The 22,463-nt window shown below is 38.3% G+C and overlaps 1 protein-coding gene across 1 annotated transcript in view; it reads left to right on the top strand.

Annotated features, from left to right (window-relative positions):
- The first annotated feature begins 1,582 nt into the window (after positions 1 to 1,582).
- thsd4 (thrombospondin type 1 domain containing 4) overlaps positions 1,583 to 22,463 on the top strand; it is a 41,311-nt gene continuing 20,430 nt past the window's right edge. The window contains exons 1-7 of the mRNA XM_023953650.1: positions 1,583 to 3,242; positions 5,039 to 5,093; positions 5,185 to 5,257; positions 6,113 to 6,402; positions 9,347 to 9,755; positions 10,255 to 10,357; positions 12,041 to 12,177. Coding sequence (XP_023809418.1) covers positions 5,065 to 5,093; positions 5,185 to 5,257; positions 6,113 to 6,402; positions 9,347 to 9,755; positions 10,255 to 10,357; positions 12,041 to 12,177 — 1,041 coding nt within the window. The 5' untranslated portion in view covers positions 1,583 to 3,242; positions 5,039 to 5,064. The remainder of the gene's footprint in view (positions 3,243 to 5,038; positions 5,094 to 5,184; positions 5,258 to 6,112; positions 6,403 to 9,346; positions 9,756 to 10,254; positions 10,358 to 12,040; positions 12,178 to 22,463) is intronic.

Raw genomic sequence — 22,463 nt, 5'->3', positions numbered from 1 at the left:
ATGTAAAACAGATACAAAAATTAGTAAAGATTAATGTCTATGAAGACTCTCATTCATCCAGTTTGATTACATCATAGTAGAAGGTTTAGGGGTTGTCATCTGGACTTAGTTTTTAAAGTTATAAGATGTTTCACCTTTTATCCAAGAGGCTTTGTCAATTCTGAATAAGATGGTAAACGAGAAACTGGTGGTCTCAGGTTTATTCTTCCATCCATCTACGGCAGTGTTCTGAAACCCAAACAAACCGAACCAGTTCCACCTGGGTCGTTGACAGCTGAAAGAGATGACCAGTTTGGGAAGGGAGTCACTGGCTCCCCAACCCCCAGCTGAGGACAAAGGACTCTTAACGACCCGAAAACACGTAGACTAAGTTGACGATACCATTCAGTTTCACGTTTGACTCCTCCCCCATGAGCGCATATATACCAGCTCTTTTACCAGATAATTCAGAATTGACAAAGCCTCTTGGATAAGAGGTGAAGCGTCTTCTAACTTAAACAACTAAATCCAGATTACAGCACGTAAACCTACTACTATGATAGTAAAGGTTAAATTATTTTTCCGTCTGCCTGCATCTGAAGATTGAAGTAAACTCTATGATTTGCTCTCATGTAAAAAGTTCAGCTAATATTTTATCAATGAAAAAATGATGGAGGAAATTACTATTCTTCATTTTAGCCAGAAATAAAACAAACGTATTTGTGTCTGACATGAACATTTGTTGCTAATTTTATAACTTAAAAATAACTTTTAATGTTGAATTTCCAGATTGAATTACTGAGGAGCTCCTCTGTTTGGTATCATGAAAACATCTGAGCTAATAAAGTCTGTTTTAGTGGCCCTGTGATGGACTGGCGACCTGTCCAGGTGAACCCCGCCTTCGCCCCACAGCCAGGTTAGGCTCTTGCAGCCCCGTGACCCCAAAAGGGATACAGTGGATTAAAAGAATGGAAAGATATGGATGGATGGAGGTCTGTTTAGTACATACTGAAAACTGACTAAAATAATTATTAGTACACGTTTTTTCACTATTTATTAACTTTTTAAATAACAAAACTTCATTTACAGCATTTATAAATCATAAAGTAAAAAATACAATTATACTGTGGTATAAGTGTGTACACACACGCATCTTGATAGACCCATATACACGAACGCAAAAAACAAAACAAAACAAAAAAATGGCTGGAAAACTGAGTGGGAGGAATTATTAATATTCTGCATGGTTGGTGGCTTCTACATATATGAAACCAATCAATTGGACATCACTACCATCCTCCAATGTCTATTACTCATCAACAATTATAACCATAAAAATTCAAACAGCCCAAAAATTTATATCAAAACCAAACAACATCCCAACTTTTAAGCAAATAGTCTTCATTCATTCATTCATTCATTCATTCATTCATTCATTCATTCATTCATTCATTCATTCATTCATTCATTCATTCATTCATTCATTCGTTTGTTTGTCCCTTTCGGGGTCACGGGGCTGCCGGAGCCTATCCCGGCCACTTATGGGCGAAGGCAGGGGACACCCTGGACAGGTCGCCAGTCCGTCGCAGGGTCACATATATCACACACCCATGCATACTCACATTGACACCTATGGACAATTTGGAATGACCAATAAACCTGAGAAGCATGTTTTTTGGAAATAGTCAAATAGTCATTATACTTGATTAATTTTATCCCCATATCTCTCGAAGACCCTTACATTTAAAGCAGGGGTTTCTAAACGCCAGATTTGGTTAGGTGAAAATCTTTTTAGGGCCAACCAATCGGCCTGACATTCTTTGAATTATTTTAATAATATTACATACAAATGAAATTTTTAATGAACATTGTACCATCCATTTTCTTAACCTTTTTTATCCCCTTTGGGGTCATGGGACTGACAGAGACTGGATAGGTCACCAGCCCGTCACAGGACCTGAACAGTTTCTTGCAATGGCATATTTCTTATATTGACAACAACAGATTTGTTTTTGCCAATATTAATATAAATTTTTTCACACCTTTCATTCCGGTCTGGAAGTCTATCTTGATTATTGAACTATTTGAAAACAGCCACAGTCTCTTGGCATATCGGGCAGACACAGTTGTTTCATATTTCCTTGAAATCAAAATATGCCAATTTCCGCTTGTACTGGAAGCTGTGAACTTTTCTTTTTTTTAATTTACAGTTGACATTTAAGAAATGATCTTGAAAGTGTCACAAAGAGATCCCGCGACAGAGTTGCCACAGATTTACAACAACTTAAATCGTAACTTAGCCAACTATACACTGAAGAAACTGTACACAGTTTTTAAAAATTGCTGAGGGCCACATATACTATTGATTTTATGAAAGAAACCTGTGAGGCGTTTAGAAATGTGAACACGGGCCTCATTTGGACATGCCAGATGTAAAGCAGTGGATGTCTTTGCATTGTTTCAGCTGAGTCCCAAGGGTCTAACCCCACATACTAGCATGAACATCTTTCTCTTTGTTGTTCTATTTGCTGTTTAAAGTTACTAGAATCTGTCAGATAGAAACCCTCCTCTCTTTCTAAAAAGAGTATTTGGATATTGCTTGCATGGCAATACTGTTTTGCTTTGTGTATAAGTTGAACTTTGTAAAAATCTATTAGATCAAAAAACCTCATTACATTCATGAAATAATGGAATAGTGTGTTCACAGCAACTCATTGCACGTTTTTTAAGATTAAAGATGGACTTGAGTGCAATTAGTCCCTCATAAGTCTGAACAATAAATTAGATATGACAATACTAATGAATAGTACAGTACCAGAGTATCTTTTGCTTGATCAATTATTGGTTTACATTTGTGCATGGTACATTTCCCTGTGTGGGACAGTTATGCCAGAGAAACTAAACTAAGTACTTAAACTTTAAATTCCATCTTTTCCCTGCAAGCTCGGGCAAATCCACGTCCACTAGGTTATGAAAAAAGGAGGAGACTCCCACCTCCGCGTTTGCGTGGAAGTCCACGTTCAAAGGTGAAGTGGGTGCTACACCAGGGGGCGCAGCAGAGCGCGCGAGTATAGCCGCCCGTCAATCAGTGTCGGCGCGTAACGCAGCCCTGCAGAGGAGCTGGGACCCGAGTCGGATTCACCTGTGGGGAGATCTAACCTTCGCGAGGTTTTTCCACCAGGATTCATTACTTTCAGCATGAGAGGGATTCCCGCGTGAGAGACCAGTCAAGGAGCAAGAACTCCACCATCTGCAGCCTGCAGGTACGAAACCTGGAGCTCAGGGGACTTTTCTATATTAGTTTTCATTATTTCACCTTTGACAGGAATTTTTGTTCCGTATAATACGTTCAAAGCGTTTGTAGTCACTGCTTCACTGTTTGCAGAAACATTTAGAGACCTTTGAGATCATGAAACACAGAGCAAAGTGGGTAGAGTTGTGTGGGACAGAGAAAGAGCTGAACCACCTCTGGAGAGGTCTAGGGGGGAGCCCATGAGGTCAGGGGTCAACTCACATGGTCAAGTGGGCTGAAGTCATTAAGTTAAGTGTTTGTGGAATTTTGAGGCCCAGAGGCTCAGTAACAAAGAAAGATTTTGTATTTAGTCTGGAGAAACAGGTTTATATTTTTAGGATTTACATGATTTTAACTTGTGAGGCTATAAGGAAATAACATGTATATGTATAAAATTAAGAATAAATAAATATGTGAATAAATATTTTTCAAGCTCACACAAAAGAAAATTGTCCAAAAAAGAAGTGGGAAGAAGGCAAAGCTTTAGTTCCAGGACACCCATTGTGCATTAATTTTTCAATGTATAAATCTGCCTTTTTTATTTAATAAAAAAGCCAAAAAAGACAAAACACTAATCTTCAAAGGAAAATCACTTGAAAGTAGTAAAATGATTTGTCCATGCAGTAATTAATTTTATTTAACAAGAAATCATTTAAGATATCAAAACAAGGGAAAATAAACAAAAAAGGTAACTGTTAGATAGCCTTTCTTAAAATTGAATGTTATACAGCCTTATGTAGAACATAAGGGTTCCTATGTATAACAAAAGACTGACACTTTGCTCATTCTAAGCAAATTGTTTAGTTTTTATGTACCTAATTGTAATTCATTTTGATTACAGTGACAAAAAACTAGGTTAAAAATTAGAAATGACTTATTTTAGTACAAAATGAGAACATAATGATATTAGCATACTACTAATTGGTTTATCTCAGATTATCCTCATAATCTCTAAAACTATAACACTTATTCTTAGAACATAAATCTCAATTTGAAAATCTGAAAAAATGTTAAAGCTGTCTGATAGATTTAAAGTGGCTTCTCCATGTTATGAAGTTAAAAGTGGATTTCTTGAATCAAGCATGTTAAGTTTGAGTCTTTACTCAAGTTTTCTATTGTCATGAGTATGAAAGGATTTTGACTCATTTTAACAATAGTTACTTGTTTGAGATATTTGGGGATACTTAGTTGAGATTTGCAGATTTTCTTGAAATAAGCAAATAAAATCTACAAATGGGGTAAGAAATTTGGTCTCACCAAGAATTCTTACTTTAAAGAAATGTTTCAATTCCCTGGGACATGTTTTCTCAATTATTTCACAGTTGACAAAATAATTTTTCTTGGAAGACAGAAAACAAGACAATTTTCATGAAACTCATAGCTTTTTACTTTCTTAAGATTATTTTTTTGCAGTGCAATGAGACAAAAAACTCTTAACTTCGCTGATCTTGAGAAAAGCTTGGGAAGGTGTAGAGCAAAGGGAAGTTCAAACAACTTAAAACCGGGTGAAATATCTTGAATGTATAAAAACAAACTTAAATCTTTGTGAGTATCAAATAGTTAGGAGTGTTGATGACTTATTTACTTATAAAGGAAAATGATCGTAATCTTCACCTCCACCCATTAAAAATATTACAAAAGCAAAGAAAAACACTTTTTTCTTCCATTTGGCCTGAATAGGTAAAGATAATGCACAGACAGAAGTGCTGAAAATGTTTCCAGCACTCTGATACATGCTCATGTGAAACTCTCTCCTCAATATTAAAGTGTTCAACTTTGAAGTTCAAGAGATCATGCAAGGAGTCTGCTCCTGGACTGGCAGGTAAATGGAAAAAACTGGTGCATTTTTACAATGTTCAGGATTGCATTTAGAGATATGCAAATGTGAGTATAGTTTCGGCTTTTCTCTGCAGAGTTTGTGTTCTGCTGCTTCTGCTGCATTGCCCCGACCAGCTGGACAGCCAGCACACAACAGACCACAGGAAGGTGAGCTTTAGACAGCGTGGACAGAAGGAAGTGTGTGTGTGTGTTGAACCAGGCTGCAGCCAAAGGGCTCATCCAGGTGAAGTGTGTTTAATAATCTGAGCAGCGCACTGGCAACCCTGTAACTTAGAAAGGGTTTGGTGTGAGTCAGCACCACCATTTCCACTCTGAGTCCGGCTGTGTGACCCGTTGCTGACCTGTAGTTGACAGTGGCGTTGAATTACAAAAGCCAACGCTGCAGTGGAGGTGGGGGTTTTGAGGTCTTGCTGAATGGCAGCCCAGGCTGATTGACAGTGGAGGAGCTCCCTGCCAGCGCTCTCTACTGTTTCTGTATTCTCCTTCCATCTGCTAAAAGTCAACCACAAATGAGTTTTTACCACTGCCATGTGTTTGCCAGAGAAGTTGCTTGGACTGGAGACAAAGTGCTTCTTAAAAATAAGGATTTCCATGCAAATTCTAGGATAAAGTTGGCCTGGCACTGGACTCCTGCTGGCAGGTGTCTCAAACAAAGCGATCACAGCTAATACTTCCCTGGCACTGAGGCATGGAGGGCTAAGGCCACCAGAAATGCAGGCACCCCATGGGATTTGAGCCAGCAACAGACTCACTAATCCGCCAAATGTGGGCTTTTTAACTGAACAGAAGTCTTTTTCTTGCTCAGTTGCTGGAGGGTGGTGGAGCAGGACAGTCATGATGATGAGATGAGGTCACTGACTTGGGCTTTTGTCTCATCTAATCTGCCCAGATCAAAGTCTCGATGACGGCTTTCTATCAGTTTTTGGCTCTCCCATCGTCTGGCCCTGTCCCACATCTATGCTCTTTGCTGAGTCTCAGATCAGGACGCTTTGTTTCTTAAAGGTTCCTCAGAGGGCAGAAAATGGAGATGCTCAAAGCTCCTGGGGTTCATGGGGTCCTTGGTCATCTTGCTCCAGGACCTGTGGAAATGGAGTCCAAGGGCAGACCAGAGCCTGTCTGCCTGTGTACATGCAACCCTCCAGAGGAGCCGGTGTTCAGCTGCAGCATGCAGGCCGCATCATTTCAGCTCTGAGTCCTGGAGCTTCTCCCCACAGGCATGGAGGTAGAGCATTCAACAGCAGCAGCAGGGGGGACCTGACGAGGGGGAAGCAGACCAGGCCTGCTGAACGCAGGTACCTTCAAACACATTGTCTTTGAAATTACATCCATTTGAACCCACTATATCCCTATTGGGATCACTGGCTTTTCGGAGTCTGTGTCATCCACTGTTTGGGGAAGGTGGAGTAGACCCTGGACCGGTTGCCAGTCTGCCACAGGGCACACAGTCGCTCCCACCCACACATGCACACCAGAGACCCTTTAGAGTAACCAAAGAAAAAGTGCAAACTTCACACAGAAAGGTCCAATCGGGATTCGAATCAGAGCCTTCCCGCTGTAAGGCGAGAGTGCTAGCCACTGTGCCACAGTGCAAATTACATGACCTACATTATAAAAGCCAACTTCATATTGACTTGACTTGAAATAAAAAATAATATACAGCACAGTAAAATCTGTTTACATCAACAGTTGTCTTGAAAAAACATAATAAAGCCAAACATAAAAAAGCCAAATGAGCATCATAAAACAAATACAAATACACAAATAAAGTAACGTTTTCCCAGAGCCTCTTAAAAAATGAATTTGTCAGCATTTTGTGTCCAAACTAGAAACTGCTTCCAGGAAAAAGGAGCCTGAAAATAAAACGGTGCTTCATTGGGTTTAAGAGCTGTGCTGTCTTTAGCAACAGACCTGAATAAAGTAGACTTTATTTATAAAAATAGAGGTAGCTGAAAGCATACAACAGCACAGAAGAGGGTAAATATCAAGTGAAGAACAGAGACTCGGGGGTTTGTTTAGTGCTCTTGAGAGGGAGATGTGCTTCAACAAAACTGGAAATTTCTTTCTGATGGAATCAGTTTCCATTCTCTTAGAAATATTAATGCTAACAGCAGAGAACCATATATAATTCATTTGTAATAAGGAGATAAAAAGGTTCATGTGTTAATGTTGATGGTGTTTTTACTGTTTTTTAACATGTTCTTCTGGCATTTTTCCTGATTATGTATAAATAAATTCAGCTTAAAATTGCACAACATAAAATAAAAAAAACAAATGAAATTGCATAACTTAGTATTTCTCTATTCAAATGGTTGAGACTCAGAAGTAGATGAAAAAAATGCAGTTTGTAAAAAAAACGAAGCTTATTCATGACATAAAAAATGTGTAGGGCGGGCAACAAGCAACACAGTGGGGAATGGGGGCGGGCTTGCTCCATTGTGCACCGTCATCTACAGATTTGGGCTAAGACAACATAGTTATGATTAAAAGACAACTGGGATCACTTTGGAAATAGATCAAAAGATGATCGGAGTGGGGCTTTAAATTTCTTGACAGTTTATTGTACCAACAGCAGAGAACAAAAAGTTACATAATAGTAAATATTTGCTCAATTATGACTTCCCTGTTTGCATTTTAATTTTAACTATAGGTGATCTTAGATTTTTGAGGTCTGGTTGTTGTGAGGTTCTGCAGAGGAGCACTCCTTAGTGTTTTTGTGGATGTTTGCTGCATGCCAAGGAGCCTGCGGTTAAAGTGACTCTTTGAAGCCGTTCAATGCAAAGCCAGCCTTTCACGGTTGAAAGAGGGTTATGCAAGTTTCAGTCAAAGGCTCGGCTTGTTCTTTGCAGTGTTGTGATTTTCTTCCTGTTGTGTTTGCCACTAAACAAACAGCACTGACAGCCCAGTATAGGAGGATGTTTGAGTTAGGTTTGGAGGAGCCAAATACCAGCAGAGCTCACAAAATCCGGCATACTGGCGAATCTCAAAAAGCTAAAGTTTCTGACACTCAGCCAGCAGTCCTTCAGCTAGTTCTGCACAGCAGCTCTTTGCGGCGGCACATTAAACTTGCTGTGTGAAGGATTTTGCAACACATTACCTCACTTGTCATGCTTTATAACTTTATTACAATCCCAATTAAACAGTTGTTTTAGGGTTTTTTACATAAACAAACATTCAACTTGTTGATCAAAAATATAATAAATCTTTATTTCCACAGAGTGCTTTTGTAATTTATGTTCTTGCAGCTTTCCTTAAATACCCACTCCAATGAAAATGATGCTTTTGGAATTTTTTAACATATTTTTCTTCTCATGATGGGGAACCTAAAATAATTTAGGATTAAAACCGTATTTTCTAAGTATTTGATGAATAAGGAGCAGATTAAAAAATTGCATTAACGCAGAAACTGAATTGGGCGAAAGGCTTCCTGCTCCTCTCCATTCTGATGCATCAACTTGCAGACAAATAGATCCATGAACGTCTTTTTTTTCCTCGTCTGAGCTGGCATCTGACTTACAACTGTACGGCTGGAGAGCTCCAATATTGCTCGTAATTTTTCTTGCATTGCTAATGTTAGGTTGGGAGTGTGAGGGGCTGCAAGCTAGCGGGAGAGAGAGTAAACAAAGGAATGATGAGATATCAGCTGAGGTGAAATCAGAGGTGAATAACCTAAAAAAACAACAATTTTTATTTGATTTAGCCTAAAAACGGCATAATCATAATTAAAGTACCACTGGGAACGCTTTGAAAATAGATAAAAAAATAATTGGAGTTGGACTTTAATCCTTTTCATTGGTCCCATTTGGTTGTAAATGTCCACTGATTCTGTGATTGCAATTTTGGCTTCTTGGGCGGCCGTGGTGCAGTGGTAGGGTGGTCGACCCGTGATCTTAATATTGCAGGTTCGATTCCTGCCTTGCACACCCATGTTTCAAAGTGTACTTGGGCAAGACACTGAACTCCACCTTGCCTTTGGTGGGAGGCGGGCGCCTGTGTTCGGCAGCGGAGCTGCCACCAGTGTGTGTATGTGTGTGTGACTGTAAAGCGCTTTGGGCCTTGTAGGTAGAAAAGCGCAATATAAGTATACACCACTTACCATTTTCTTATGTAATATTGCAGCATTTAAAGAAATTTAAATCACATTTTCTCTGTTGCCTGTTTACGATTGTATTTCATGCAGAGCCATGATGACATCTTTAACAAGCTGGAAGTTTTGACAGCAGATATTTCTGTTTCCAGTCGGGTCACATCCATTCTTCCAGGGAAATACGGCTACGGCAGAGGCCCCTACGCCGCTCCACTTCAAACAGATGCAGGCCGGCGATCTGAGGCCCCCCACCTGCACAAACAGAGACGCTCAGCTGCTGCTACTTCCCACCACCCGATAGCGAGAGGGCGCAGCAGCTTCCGGTCAAACAGCCCGAACAACCTCCATGGCTTTAGCAGACCCACACACTCCAATGCACAACACCTGAGGCATAACCAAGTGTGGGCGCCCCTCTACCAGCCTACCTCATCCAACATGGGGAGGGTGCAACCGGAGGTGCATCCAGGGAGCCGGCAGCAGCATCAGGAACGACTCTACAACCCACTGCCAACTTCTTACTGCTCAGGGGAGCACGCTCACTATAGGATCTGCCACAGCAATGTACGCAAACCTGCACGTGTGTGGTCAAAAGCTTTCCATCGATTTTCAAAGTTTTATTGATGTAAATTAAAGTGAAACCTTTTCCACAGGGTCACAAACAAGTTTTATTCTTCAAAGCCGGAATTTTTGTCAAGTTAATGAAGTGATTGGTTTTTCAGTTTATCCTCTTTTAAATTTGAGTCCCAAAAAAAGTTATATTTAAGATCATCAACATCATTTAAAATACTTATCTGAATCAGTTTGATGAAATCCTTGCAATTAGGTTAATTTCTGATGAGCGTCGGCACAGAAGTTCAAGCAAAGCAGATCTGAAGCTTGTTTAGACGAGGCGTTCATGAACTTCATGGAGCTCAGGTTTCCTCGCCATCTGGAGCTTTTTGTCAATAAAGACTGGCTTCTCATTGAGCGTGGAGTCTGTGTCGGGGTGTGATTGTAGTCTTTTAACAGATTAAGGTTTGCATTGTGGTGAAGAATAACCGTTTGTCTGCTCCCTCTGCAGGCTTGCCCTCCGTCCAGCGGACACATCCGTGTGCTGCAGTGCTCTTCCTTCAACAAGCAGCCGTTCATGGGCCGACTGTACGAGTGGGAGCCTTTCAATGAGGGTAGGGCCCACACTCAATAAAAAGCATATTACCCAAGAGGATGAACATCCAAGGTTTCTGGAGAAGTTTAGGGTTTTTTGTTCTAAAATACTTTATATTAAAGGAGTTTTCCAAAAGCTGAAACTTAGCTAATTCGCACCTCTATCTAAGCATAAAGACTTAATTTATAAAATTTAAATATACAGCCAGTGTTTCTAATATTTATCTCATATTTGCTAATATATTGGCTTTTATATTACCTAATGAGAATCTTATCTTTTTATTGTTACCTAATATTATATTTTATGGCCATTTTTTTCATTGTTTATTTATTTGAAGCTCTGTAGCTATTTAAATTGGGTTTGGTATTTATTGTATTTTATTTGTCTCATACTTGATTTTAATTGATTTTGTGTTTTTTTACCTGTATAGTATTATGTTACATTTCAGTTGATCTTTTAATTGCTTACCCGTAAATATGGATTGCATTTTCCTAAAAACACATTTTAAGCAAAAGTTGAATGCAGTATATTTATATTCCAATTAAACTAATTTAATAAACTTTATCTAAATTAATTCCAATTCAAAACAGTTTGCTATGATCACATCCATGTAAATAACACCAGCTTGTTCTGAGCGTGACCATAGTAGGTGACGGAGAGGAGGAGAAGAATCCCCCCCATCATTTAATGTGAAATGACCTCCTGTAAAATGTGACCCAAAAAAAGCAACCACCTGTCTCCACCTGTTGGGCTCCGAACAGGCGGGGAATGGAAATATTGTGAAGCTGCTACAAAACCATCAGAGAGAAAAAGATCAGAGATGAGCAGAACAAATGGGAGATGAAGAAGAAGCTTTATTAATCCTGAAGGAAATTAAAAAGCGGCCAGCTGCTTGCCTTCAACAGACACAATAAAAAATACCATAAAAGGAATAAAGCAATAAAAACCATCAATATTAAAATCTATTAGTTAAATAGTAAAATGAAAAAAAATGTATGATAAATCCATAAAATATACAGAAATTAAAATCTACTACAGTAAAACCATCGAAATTTAAGAAAATTAAATACATGACAGTAATGTGAACTGTTTTAATTCTGAAGCACTTTGAGCTGCACAAAGCATGAGACATGCTTTTTTATCAATAAAGTTTGATTTTAAATGATAGATATTTTGTCTAACAGTACATTCTTTCCAAATGGAAGTGAATCTATGTAAACTTTTCGGTTTACTTACCTGGGTCATCCAGACAGCAGCCAAAACGTCCGGTGGTCACATGATGCTGTCCTTGTCAACAGCTTTGGTGCTTATTTACCTTCAATGATTTATTAGGAAATCCAAAATGTGTTTTCCTGTCTTCAGATGGACTCAAACATTTCTTTTAAGGATGTTGAAAATATGGCATAAAAGTCTTTTTTTTTTCCATTTACATCAAAGCACAGTCCATTCATAGCTGACATTAGGCCATTCTATTGTTGTAATTGATATTGGAAAGTACAAAATTAAACTCTTTATGCTTTAAAGATGGGGAAGGTTCTTATTTATCCTCATGGCATTGTTTTAAAGTCCAATCAGGGCACCTGGACTTAAAATCTTCTTTCTTGAGAAGCTTCACCACTCATCCAAGTCCAGATTTATCCTTAAAAGCCTTCTAGCACTGTGTGCTATGAAAGTCATGTTAATGTCATGCATGTGCTTTCAGTTCAGGAGGAGCAGCTCTGTGAACTGCACTGCCGCGCCGTGGGCTTCAGGTTCTACGTTCGGCACTCGGAAAAGGTGATAGACGGAACGCCATGTGGACAAAGCGACGCTTCTCTCTGTGTGGATGGAAGGTGCACGGTAAGACTGAAAAACAAACAGTTTTTTGGAAGATCCTGTTCACAAACAGCCTTCAGGATGATGCAGGCTTAGGTAAAAAGAGTTGCATTGTGGTGAGTGAGCAGCAGAGGGCAGCACAGCACACATGTAAACTCCTCAGTGTGTGTGTGGCCTCAGGTGAACTGTTCAGCATGTTTGATTTCTCCTGAAAAACAAAAACATTGAAAACAGCTAGAAAAAGTTTGTGACTTTAAATTTGTGTCATTTTTAATAATCAGGAAGATAAAATTGACACGAATTAATGCAGATTCTATTTTATTAACTTAATTTAGGAGTTTAAAAAAATCCTTTTTTGTTGACAAATTTGAGAAGGTTATTATTCAGAAGTTTTTATTGGAAAGAAGAATTGTAATTTTCTTTTTTTTACATACGGTAAATTCTTCAGCTCTTCAATTGGGGGCTAAATAAATTTTGAAACAGCTTTTTTTTGTGAGATTTTTTTTGTGAGGCCCTGAAGTGCAACTCATACCAACAATAAATAGAGATCATAATGACTATTAAAAAGAAATCGAAAGAAAGAAATCATTAAAAAAAAATCAAAATTACATTTTTGGAAATCAAAACAAAATCCCAAAGGACAGAACGGAACAAAATAAAAAGGAAACATTTCTGAAAACATTAATTTCAAAATTAAATGTTAAAGTAAAACAAAATAAGAAACTAGGTTTTATGCGACGTCACTGATTGGATGATGATGTTTGTTTACCTTTTCATACAGGATTTATTGAGCATAGTGATATCTTCAGACAGACGACATTTCCTTAAGTTTCTGACCACGGAAGAAGTTCAGTGATGAATCCGTCAAGTCTTTATCACAGTTCAGGTTCTGCTTTACCTCTCCTTCAAAACTCAAACGCCATCATCCAATCAGTGAAATCCCATAATACCCGGCTCTGGTTTCCTTTTCTATTTTATTTGAAGAAAAAATCATCTTGATTTCTAGGAATAACTTTTGGTTTGAAAATGTCTTTTTTTTATATCTTGGTATATTGAATTTTGTTTTGATTGCTTAAATGTAATGCTTTTTATTTATTTTTGTTTTGCTTTTCTATTTATGGTTGTAATCTTTAATATGTTTTTGTGTTGAATGATTTGTTGATGTAGTTGCCACTTTAGCGCCATCTTGCATCATTAACAATCAATCAAGAAGACAAAATGTTTTTACTGGACTCTAATTTCTGCAGATTGTTTCATTACCTTTTCTTAAAGTTTCAAAAATGTTTTTACAAATTTGAAAAAAGTTAAAAGTCATAAAGGCTTTTTTTCCCCTCACATAACATTTCGTCAGGCTCTGCTGAGATTCAAACCTGAATTATTTAAACATGTGGAGTCTGCATCGAGCTTAAAGCTGGAGTTGTCACTGTAATCACAACACTTTGCAGTTTTTACACGAGGAACCAGGGAGAAGGAATGAGGAGCTGCTGCTCAGATTGCTGTGAGGATCAGCTTAAACTGTGCAGTTCAAAGAGACAAATAGATATTTATAAGGGCATGTCTTAATTTTGTTTTTAAAGGTCTCCTTAGGACATTCAGGCTTTATGGACTAACACATGGAAATGGAGTATAAATATGATCAATTCCGATTTATTTATTTCCTCCTTTAAATTCTTCCTAATTTCCTCTTAAATATTCAAAAACACTTGAAGCTCTCACTGTTTTAGACGGTCTTTTGCTTTTATACCATCAAGACCAGACCGTATGAAATTCAGATAGTTTACTGTTAAATCTCTTCGATCTAAAACAAGTCGATGAGACACATCTTCTGCGTGTGTGAAGGGCTTTTCACTGACTCCAGCCTGGATTTTTACCAGAAACTTTGATTAATCTGCTCTGGATTCCTGCCGAAGCATAGAAAGATCCCCGGCCAGTTCTTCCAACTATTCAAGTCTTGCAGGTCAGAGCGTGTCTCGGGCTGCCAGAAGTCCAACACACATGAGTGACATTTCCTCCGAAAGCGCTAAACCTACTCTGTGAGAGAAAATCTGCAGAGGAAAAATAATTTGTTGGACATAAAACTGATTTGGATTATAGTGATGAAGTGTCTGATGGCAGAGAGGTTTATAGATGCTTTACTGAAGTAATAATAATAAACTATTTACTTTAACAATTTACCAACGGAGCTTCAAATAAATAAGTTTTAGTGTCAAAAACATTTTTAACACTTATTGTTTTTTTCTTTGTTTTTTATGCCGATAGTGATTGTTTGGTTTTTGTTTTTATTAGACCTCAGACTTGAGCATTATAACAATCAGAATTTCCTTTGTTGTCATTGTATTCACAATGAGATTATGATCCTCCCAAGCTGTTTAAAACAATATTTAAAAAATCTGTATCAGAAATAGAAATATATTTCTAATTGAAAATATGAAAAAAAAAATAAAATATGTAAAGTGGGCGGAGTTATCTTTGGTCGGAATACCTTTCCCACTTCAGGCTTATGTTATTCAGAATCCAACAGGTCAATTCAGAGAAAATATCAGTCCAGTGTAAACATTTCTATGGATCTTCCAAAATAATGTGTTCTTTAATCAGCCACACATGCAAGATCCAGTTTAGAATTTTTACATAGTTTGCATTTTCATGTAAGGTTTTTGATACTGAATGATATTTTCAAGGAGTTATGGTTGGGATTAGTCTTACTTTTTTTTTAAATTATTGCTCACACTTGTTTTTCTGACCTTTTCTCTAAAACAACTAAATGTAAACCTGCTTTTTTTCAAATTGAAATTACAAATGACATCCTCCTCTAATGATTCCTGGCTCTAAATGTTGTTGCTTGTGCTCTGTCTGTCAAGCATTTTCAAAAGATGTAGATCTCTGGTTCTCACTTGCTGACTGACAAACTTCATCTAGAGTGGCACTAAAATATGGAAAGTGTATCAGCTGTGTCACAGCCTTCTTTCTACGATTTTAAAGTTGTGTTTCCGAGTATTGGATTCTTATTATTGTGTGCACTCAAAAGCCAGCTCTCCGTTTCTACAACAGCCCTGAATGGAGCTTCTTGTGCCGCACAAAAACAGAAAGATCCCTTTGTTGGGCCACTTTCCCTCTGCTGTGTTTTGTCTCCTTCTATGCCAAGGAAACGCATTTGAGAGGGGGTTTGTGTGTTTTCAAAAGCGATCACTGACCACACACTTCAATGCCGGTGATGGCGGGCCTCAGACGTTCATCTTTCTTGTACTATTAGAGAGCCAGCTGTGGGTTTGCTGCACTCCTCTGGGCCTGACAGCTGCATCTGTTTTGTGCATTCCCTGCTGTGGTGGACAGACAGACTTGTTAAAAGGGGGTTGAGTGCTCTGATATACAGCCTGCCTGGCACAGACGTGGAGCTCAGAGGCTGCCTCTGCCGCAAGCACCAGCCGCAGGCTCACACGGTGTTCATCATTATTTTTTGCAGATGGTTCTGTCTTCGTGTTCCTGCAAAACCTGTCCTCCCTCAGTGGACGGACAGAAACTGATATAATGCGGGTCTTCTTTTAAACTGCACATGCAATAATAATCTGGGAGGCAATTTCCCTCCAGGTGTGAGTCTGAATTATTTATACTGCACGCCAACAGGGCTCGCTGACAAAAAGCCACCCAAAGTGTGTTCGTTGTCATTCAGAACCCAGAAACACAAGACATTAGTGTTGTTCTGTAACTTAAAGACCCACTCTGATCGTCTTCTGACCAATTTCAAAGCGTTTCAATTGTGATTATGCTGTTTTAGACCAAAATAAAGTGTTGTTTTCTGGGACATAGTTTCTGCAGAGCCGCAGCAGGTTATAAGAAATTCACCTCTGAGTTGCTGTGGAGCAACCCCATCCCCCGTCCCCCTTCCCCTCCGCATTACTGAGACCTTAGAGCAGGGAGCTTCTGACCCTCCCAACGTATTTTCTATGTTACAAATAAGATCTTTTTAATACACTATTTTTACATCTGTTTCTGATTCACAACAATTTAAACACATACTTAAAAACTAAATTTTAAGTTTAATTTTCTTTATTTATATATATGTCAATTAATTAAAAAAACAAACAAAAAAAAAACTCCACAAGAACATGTTAAAAGGACCAAAAAAACCAATTTTCATTGTTCTCGATTTTAAGTCAGACTTCTGGGTTGAAGCTTGTTCAAAGATGATGACGATAACATTTTATTTACAACATATTCTTTTAAGGGAAAGATAGGAAAAGATTAAAAAAATACAAGAAATATCTGAAAGAGATTGAGAAGAAAAAGCCTTATAAATTCTCACTCCCCAGTATCTATCATAGTCCCGATCCTCTCGAATGTACATATTCAGTTTCAGATACCTATAAACACACATTTAGCTACACATGTAGATACCCGAAGATCAGAAGAAACTGGAGCCAGGTGCAGTTTTACAAGTAGCCACTGAAAGATACTTGCATAAGTAAGTAATTCAATATTTTTTTTGCCTGGTCTTAAATATATTTTTGACCTTTAAGCAGTGCTGTTAGGTTTCACTCCTACTGAGATGAGGTGGCGTCATAACCAAGTTGAGGTTGGTGATCATGATGATTACCCAGCAGAAGATCCCCCCCCCACACACACACACTTCTTCAGCTCTGCATGTTTGAGGCGTAGCTGTGCAGCCAGTTCAGGTTGTGTTCTGCCAGAGGAAGTACGTTCTGTCAGTTTCTCCCGCTCGGCTTGTGCCAGGACCTCGGAGCGAAGTTAAGCTTCTGCCCAAAGTGGAGAAACATCTGCCTTTTTTCAGCTCTGTTGGTGTCACTTCTGCAGAAGTTGGATACATCTTTGGGGACTGGGTAGACTAGTATTTGCAGAAAAGACTATAGCACTCTTATTGTGGGAGCTAGCAGGAATGTTCTGTGCTCAGTACTGCTGAAATGATAAAATAGTGTCTTCTGCCCTCTCATCTCCTTTTTTAAGGGAAATTTTTGGGTGCAGAGAGATCATATATATTTTAGGTATTTATTTTATTTACCCGTATTTGGCATTTTCCATTGTCAGCTTCATTAGCAACAAATGATAAATAAAAACCACAAAAATGACAAAACACACAGAAATTACTATATTTTGGAAGACAAAAGTAAAATAATTTTTTTTATTAAAATGGAAATAAAGGGGAACTGAAACATTCCTAAAAACAAAGTTAAATGGAATTTAGTTCTGTGCACATATAATACAACCCAAGATACATGTTTCTGCTAAGTACCATAATGAATTGACAGACATTACAATCTGTCATTACAATCAGCCAATAACTGAAACCTTTAATCCAAACGCCTGACAACAGGTTAATTGACAGAAACTAGACATTGACATTTTATTTTATGAACTGTCATCTTATTGTTATTTATTGTGTGTTGTTGTGTGTGCTTTGCTGCCGGACACCTGAATTTCTCCCTTGGGAGATTAAGTTTTTATCTATCGATCTATCGATCATAACAATTTAAAATGTAATTTCTATCTTTGGATTGATAAAAATTTTAAAAAGTTAGATTTTGAAAGAGTTTAAAAGTTAGATAAAAATATGTTTGAAAAAAAGGTACATATTTTATTGCAATTAATTATAATTATAATTAATTATATTCCCATTGCAATTAAAATAAATGTATATTTTTTAAAATTGCAATTACCTCATTGAGCAGTAAACAGGGAGAAAGCTCTTCAAATGCCAAAAACAAAATTTTGAGCGACTTCCCCTTTGGCTTTTCCCCTTCAAAACATTTTGACTGATTTTTAAAACTCCTCAGTGAAATAGGACAAATATTTTCTTGAAGTTTAATTCATTGAAATGAAAACCTAAATGGTCAATGAAACATGTTTGGAGCTCCTCAGTCCAGCTGTGGGTTTAGCTGTAGACCTGCACCTGCACCTCCGCTCTCCTGGGCTCTGTTACAACTCATAAAGTCTTTCTGTGGCGGACAGGCGAGGGATTAACCTCGTGCTCAGGGCCTCATTCAAGCTGCGAGGGAGCAGTTTGGATGAGATCCTCATTTCTTGTTTCCTGCACTATCCTCATGTTGAAAAAAATCTTATTTTCTTTCCTTTAATCCTTTTTATTTGAAATAGGAAGGACAGTTTAGAGTTAACTAGTAACCAGAATTGTTGAAATAATATAGAAATTCTTGATTGTTTTTACTGCTTCATACACTTGTGCTGCTTGGAACCTATTTTATATTGTTTTTGTCAAGATATTTTTGGATAGATATTACCATACATTACATTAGCTAAATGATAATTTTCAAACTTCGCCTTGTTGTTTTGAAAAATCCTCGCCGACTGCCAAAAAGAACACCACTAACCATCACAGATGTCTGTTTCAGTGGAATTGTTGAGAACAGGAGTAAATACAGTGTGACATTTAAATTCAATGCTTGTTAAAGCATGCTGTTATTCCCTCATGTGGAAGTTGAATCGGTGCTGTTACACTTTCTAGGTTAATCAGGTTAAAGTAAAAAATGACCACAGGATGAGCTGAAGTAGATGCATTTCCATTTCCTGAGCATTTCCTGACAGCTGGGACACCGTTTTACTGAGGTGTCAGCAAACAACTCTTCCTCTTACTGTGATGTAGGAAATCTGCTTGAAAGTATTCAAAATAAGAGTTTTTCTCTTCCTTTTTCAAATTAGACTTGTTTGTGACATGAGTTACATAAAGTCCGCCCAGCTGTGCCTGATGTTTGCAGAAAACTAAAATGGTAAATAACTGCAGAAACTTTCACAAAAAAACAAAGCTTTTAGATAGACTGTTTGAAAGATGCTCTCATCACCTTGATGTGTTAAGCTCTTTTGGTGCTCCGATGTGTTTTTGCAGCGGAGAGTAGTTTCTCCATCCTGGTTTTTCCTCTTCATGATGCTCTGCAGGGACATGAGGTTGTATTTCCAGCAGCATGTGGTCCCACAAGTCGACCTCCAACAGACAGCTGCTGACAGTGATTGGCTTTTGTCTGGGTGGCGATGAATTGTGAATAGACAGTTAAGATATATTTTATGCCTCATCGGTTTCTTTAAACTGTCAGTGGTCTGCAGGCTGCTTGCTGGATGTCTGGAATTTATGATTTTACTGGAGAAAAAGACAAGAGCTGTGTGTGTAGTGTTTGAAAAGGTGTTGGTAGTACTTTTTTTCTACCAATCTGCTTTTGATTAGAAATGTTTGCAAATGCTTGCATTGGCCAATCTGCATTTATGCCCCTTTTTTTTTTAAACTTCTGGTCTAGTGTGACAAAATGTTCAAGGTCAAGCCTCTAATTAAAGTCTAAGGATCTTTAACAGCTTTGTTAGAAAAACAAACCCCAGGAGATGAGCAAGTCACTGAACATGAAGATAAATGGGTCTTAACAAGAAAGGTCTTCTGTTGGGAAGGCCATCGCCTCATTACACTCATATAAAAAAGACTGTTTAATAATGTGCTTTCAGTGTTTACAAAGTGGAACATGTTTAATTTGTGGCAAGGTCAGACTAAAATCAGGAAGCTGAAGAAAAAAAAAGGGGATTTTAAAGATAAGTTATGGAAGCTAAATACGGCCTACCCTACTTCTTTTTTTTATCGTTTCTTGTGATAATTGACATCCTCAATATCATGAGAAAACAAATTTCAATTTGTCGTCATGAGATAAGGAAAAATATACTGTAGCGTCCCTCTCTCCCTACCATGCACTGAGAAACTAAGACGTAGTCTGTTTTAAGTCTCTTTATTTTGTGGTTGCTGTTGGCCGTATAACCAACACCATAAAGCGTAAATTACACCAATGACTCTCAACAACAGCAAAAGAAACCCTCCTCGAACGTTATTTTTTACGTCAAATTTTGATTTCTTGGCTGAGCTGCGCTTCTCAAACCCCCTCAATTCTGTCTCATGTACCAGCCCCCCTACCTTTATTTCTCCTATTCAGCCAATAACTGAAACCTATAAGTCCAAACGCCCGACAACAGGTTAACTGACAGAAACTAGAGGCACAACAATGCCTGGTGCGTTCACTGAGCTCCGGAAATCGGCGGAACCTAAAAAAAAAAAAAAAAATAGGGTAGGCCATGATTACGACATCTACTATCTTCTTATCATAAGAAAACAAAATTGGTTTTGTCTTTATAAATGATTAAAAAAAACAAGTGGGGTAGGCTTCCATAAAAAGTAGTTTAATGTCCATATTTTTGTTATACCGTACTTTAATATCAGCTAAGCTCACAATCAACTACTTTGAGGTGTTTTACTTTAAGCTTTTAAACCAAGGGTGTCACTTCCCATAACCCACCTACTGCGAAGGACCTGAATCACATGTTTTTTACTAATGAGATGAAACAGGGTCAGAGGTACACTGATCCTTGAAGATTGGGGTTAAACACCCCTGCCTTATGCAGGATGACTGAATGTTCCTACTGCAGCTTTATTTTTAGCTCCAGTTTATGCCTAAAATACAATTTCTTTTTTCAAGCCTTAACCCTGTTTGACTTTAATGTTGATGACAAAATAACATTGCTACATCACAGTTGTGTGTTGTTTGAGCCCTATATTTATGTTTCGGCTTATCAATTCCCTCATTACTCCCTGAAAGACTGTCTAGTGTGGGACTATTTAGTGCTCTGGATATTAATGTAATTTGGACACATGCTCACATTTTATTATAAACCCCAAATGGTGGAGCCATTAGCCGGAGTAAAATCCTAGTAAATATGAACGTTTTACGAAGACTGTTTACTATTTATATTAATTCAAATGACAAATCGTTCAAACGCAATGCATTGTGGTCTATATATTCGCTAATCGAGAGAGCATCAGTGCACAGTGATTTTTTTGCAGAGACTTTTAGGAAGTTTCCAGGGTACTGTTGTTTGGATTTGTTGATACGAACATCCAAACAAAATGCGGAACACTGTGTACAGTGCACTAACCGTGGAGTAGTGGGTAAATTCACTGCGTTTGTGTAATTTATTTTCTGTAAATTCTTCTAGTTCCTAAGATTAAGCCTAAAAGACTTCCTTTCTGCCCCTCTTGTCCCAGCGCCTTCCTTAAATGGCTTTGGTCATTGTCATTCTCCCACATTCATGCCTTCCTTAGTTAAATCAGCTGCTAGAAGGGAACAATCACAGGACCTACACACGTAGCCTTGCTGACTAATATGTATCCCAGATGCACAGAAATGTCCATTCTCCTCCTCCTATTTGTTGCCATTTCTTAACTTCTACTAATCACGTAAGCAGGACTAAAGAATGTTTTAAAGATCTGGACAGCAATGAATGGATCTAAGAGGCTTTACAGCTTTTGAGTGTAGCTTACGATTTCCTCTGTCCTTATCTGCACAGGTGGAAAGATAGACGTAAAAAATACTCTGCAAAATCCGGATTAAGTGTGTCATTCTGTTGCCTCCTGTACAGCCTGCAGATAGTGTGTGTCCCTCAGAGGTGTGTGTGTTTGTGGGTCAGCTGACTGTCCTAACATAGGCTAAGCCAGTTGCAGGTGTGAATATTCTTCACACTGGCTGCCTCTGCTTGCTCTGCGAATCAGCTTTGCAGAATATATATAGAAAAAAGGAGGGGATTGGGGTGATTTATGAAGAAATGTGCAAACACACATATCTCTACAGAAGAAAGATCCGAAGATATCTTTAGTTCACTCAGCGCCTGTGAGCGTGTGTATAAATTTCTAAAACCAAATATAACAGTAGCACATAATTTTACTGGGAGCAGCTGTGCAAATTTGGACCTAACTGGAATTTGTCTGCTGCCTCACTCTTTTTTGAAGGACCCACTCCAAAAGAATTGTGTTTTTGGTGTTTTTAAAATGTTTTTGTGGCATTTTTCTCATGATGGAGGACATTAATTGTTGTGAATCAGGAGCAGATGAAAAAAACGCCATTTGAAAAAGCATTTATCCGCGCTCTGCTCCATTCTGGTGCATGTACTTGTAGATGAATAGATCCATTTATTTTCCTTGTGTGAGCTGGTATCTGGCCCAAAACTGCACGACTGGCTGGATAGTTCCAATATTGCTCACCATTTTTGTTGCACTGGTAATGTTAGATTGGGTTTGTGAGGGTCTGTAAGCTAGCGGGAGAGCATGTAAACAGAGAGCTCTCAGTTATGGATGATGGGAAGGGGGGGTGGGTTGTTCCACACCAGCTATTCCGCCCACAAATCAGAGGCACGTTTCGGATAAACTACTGCAGCTCCACAGAAAATATCGTTTTGTTCAAATTCCTCCACTACTCCCTACTTAGTGCACTGTTTATGGCGTTATCCATTTTTTCCGGGTGTCCAAACCTACAAATTTCAAATTT

This window comes from Oryzias latipes, chromosome 3 (assembly GCF_002234675.1).
Source record: "Oryzias latipes chromosome 3, ASM223467v1".
NCBI classification, from domain to species: Eukaryota; Metazoa; Chordata; class Actinopteri; order Beloniformes; family Adrianichthyidae; genus Oryzias; species Oryzias latipes.
The sequence above is the reverse complement of the archived record's forward strand: the minus strand, read 5'-3'. Positions and strand labels throughout refer to the sequence as shown.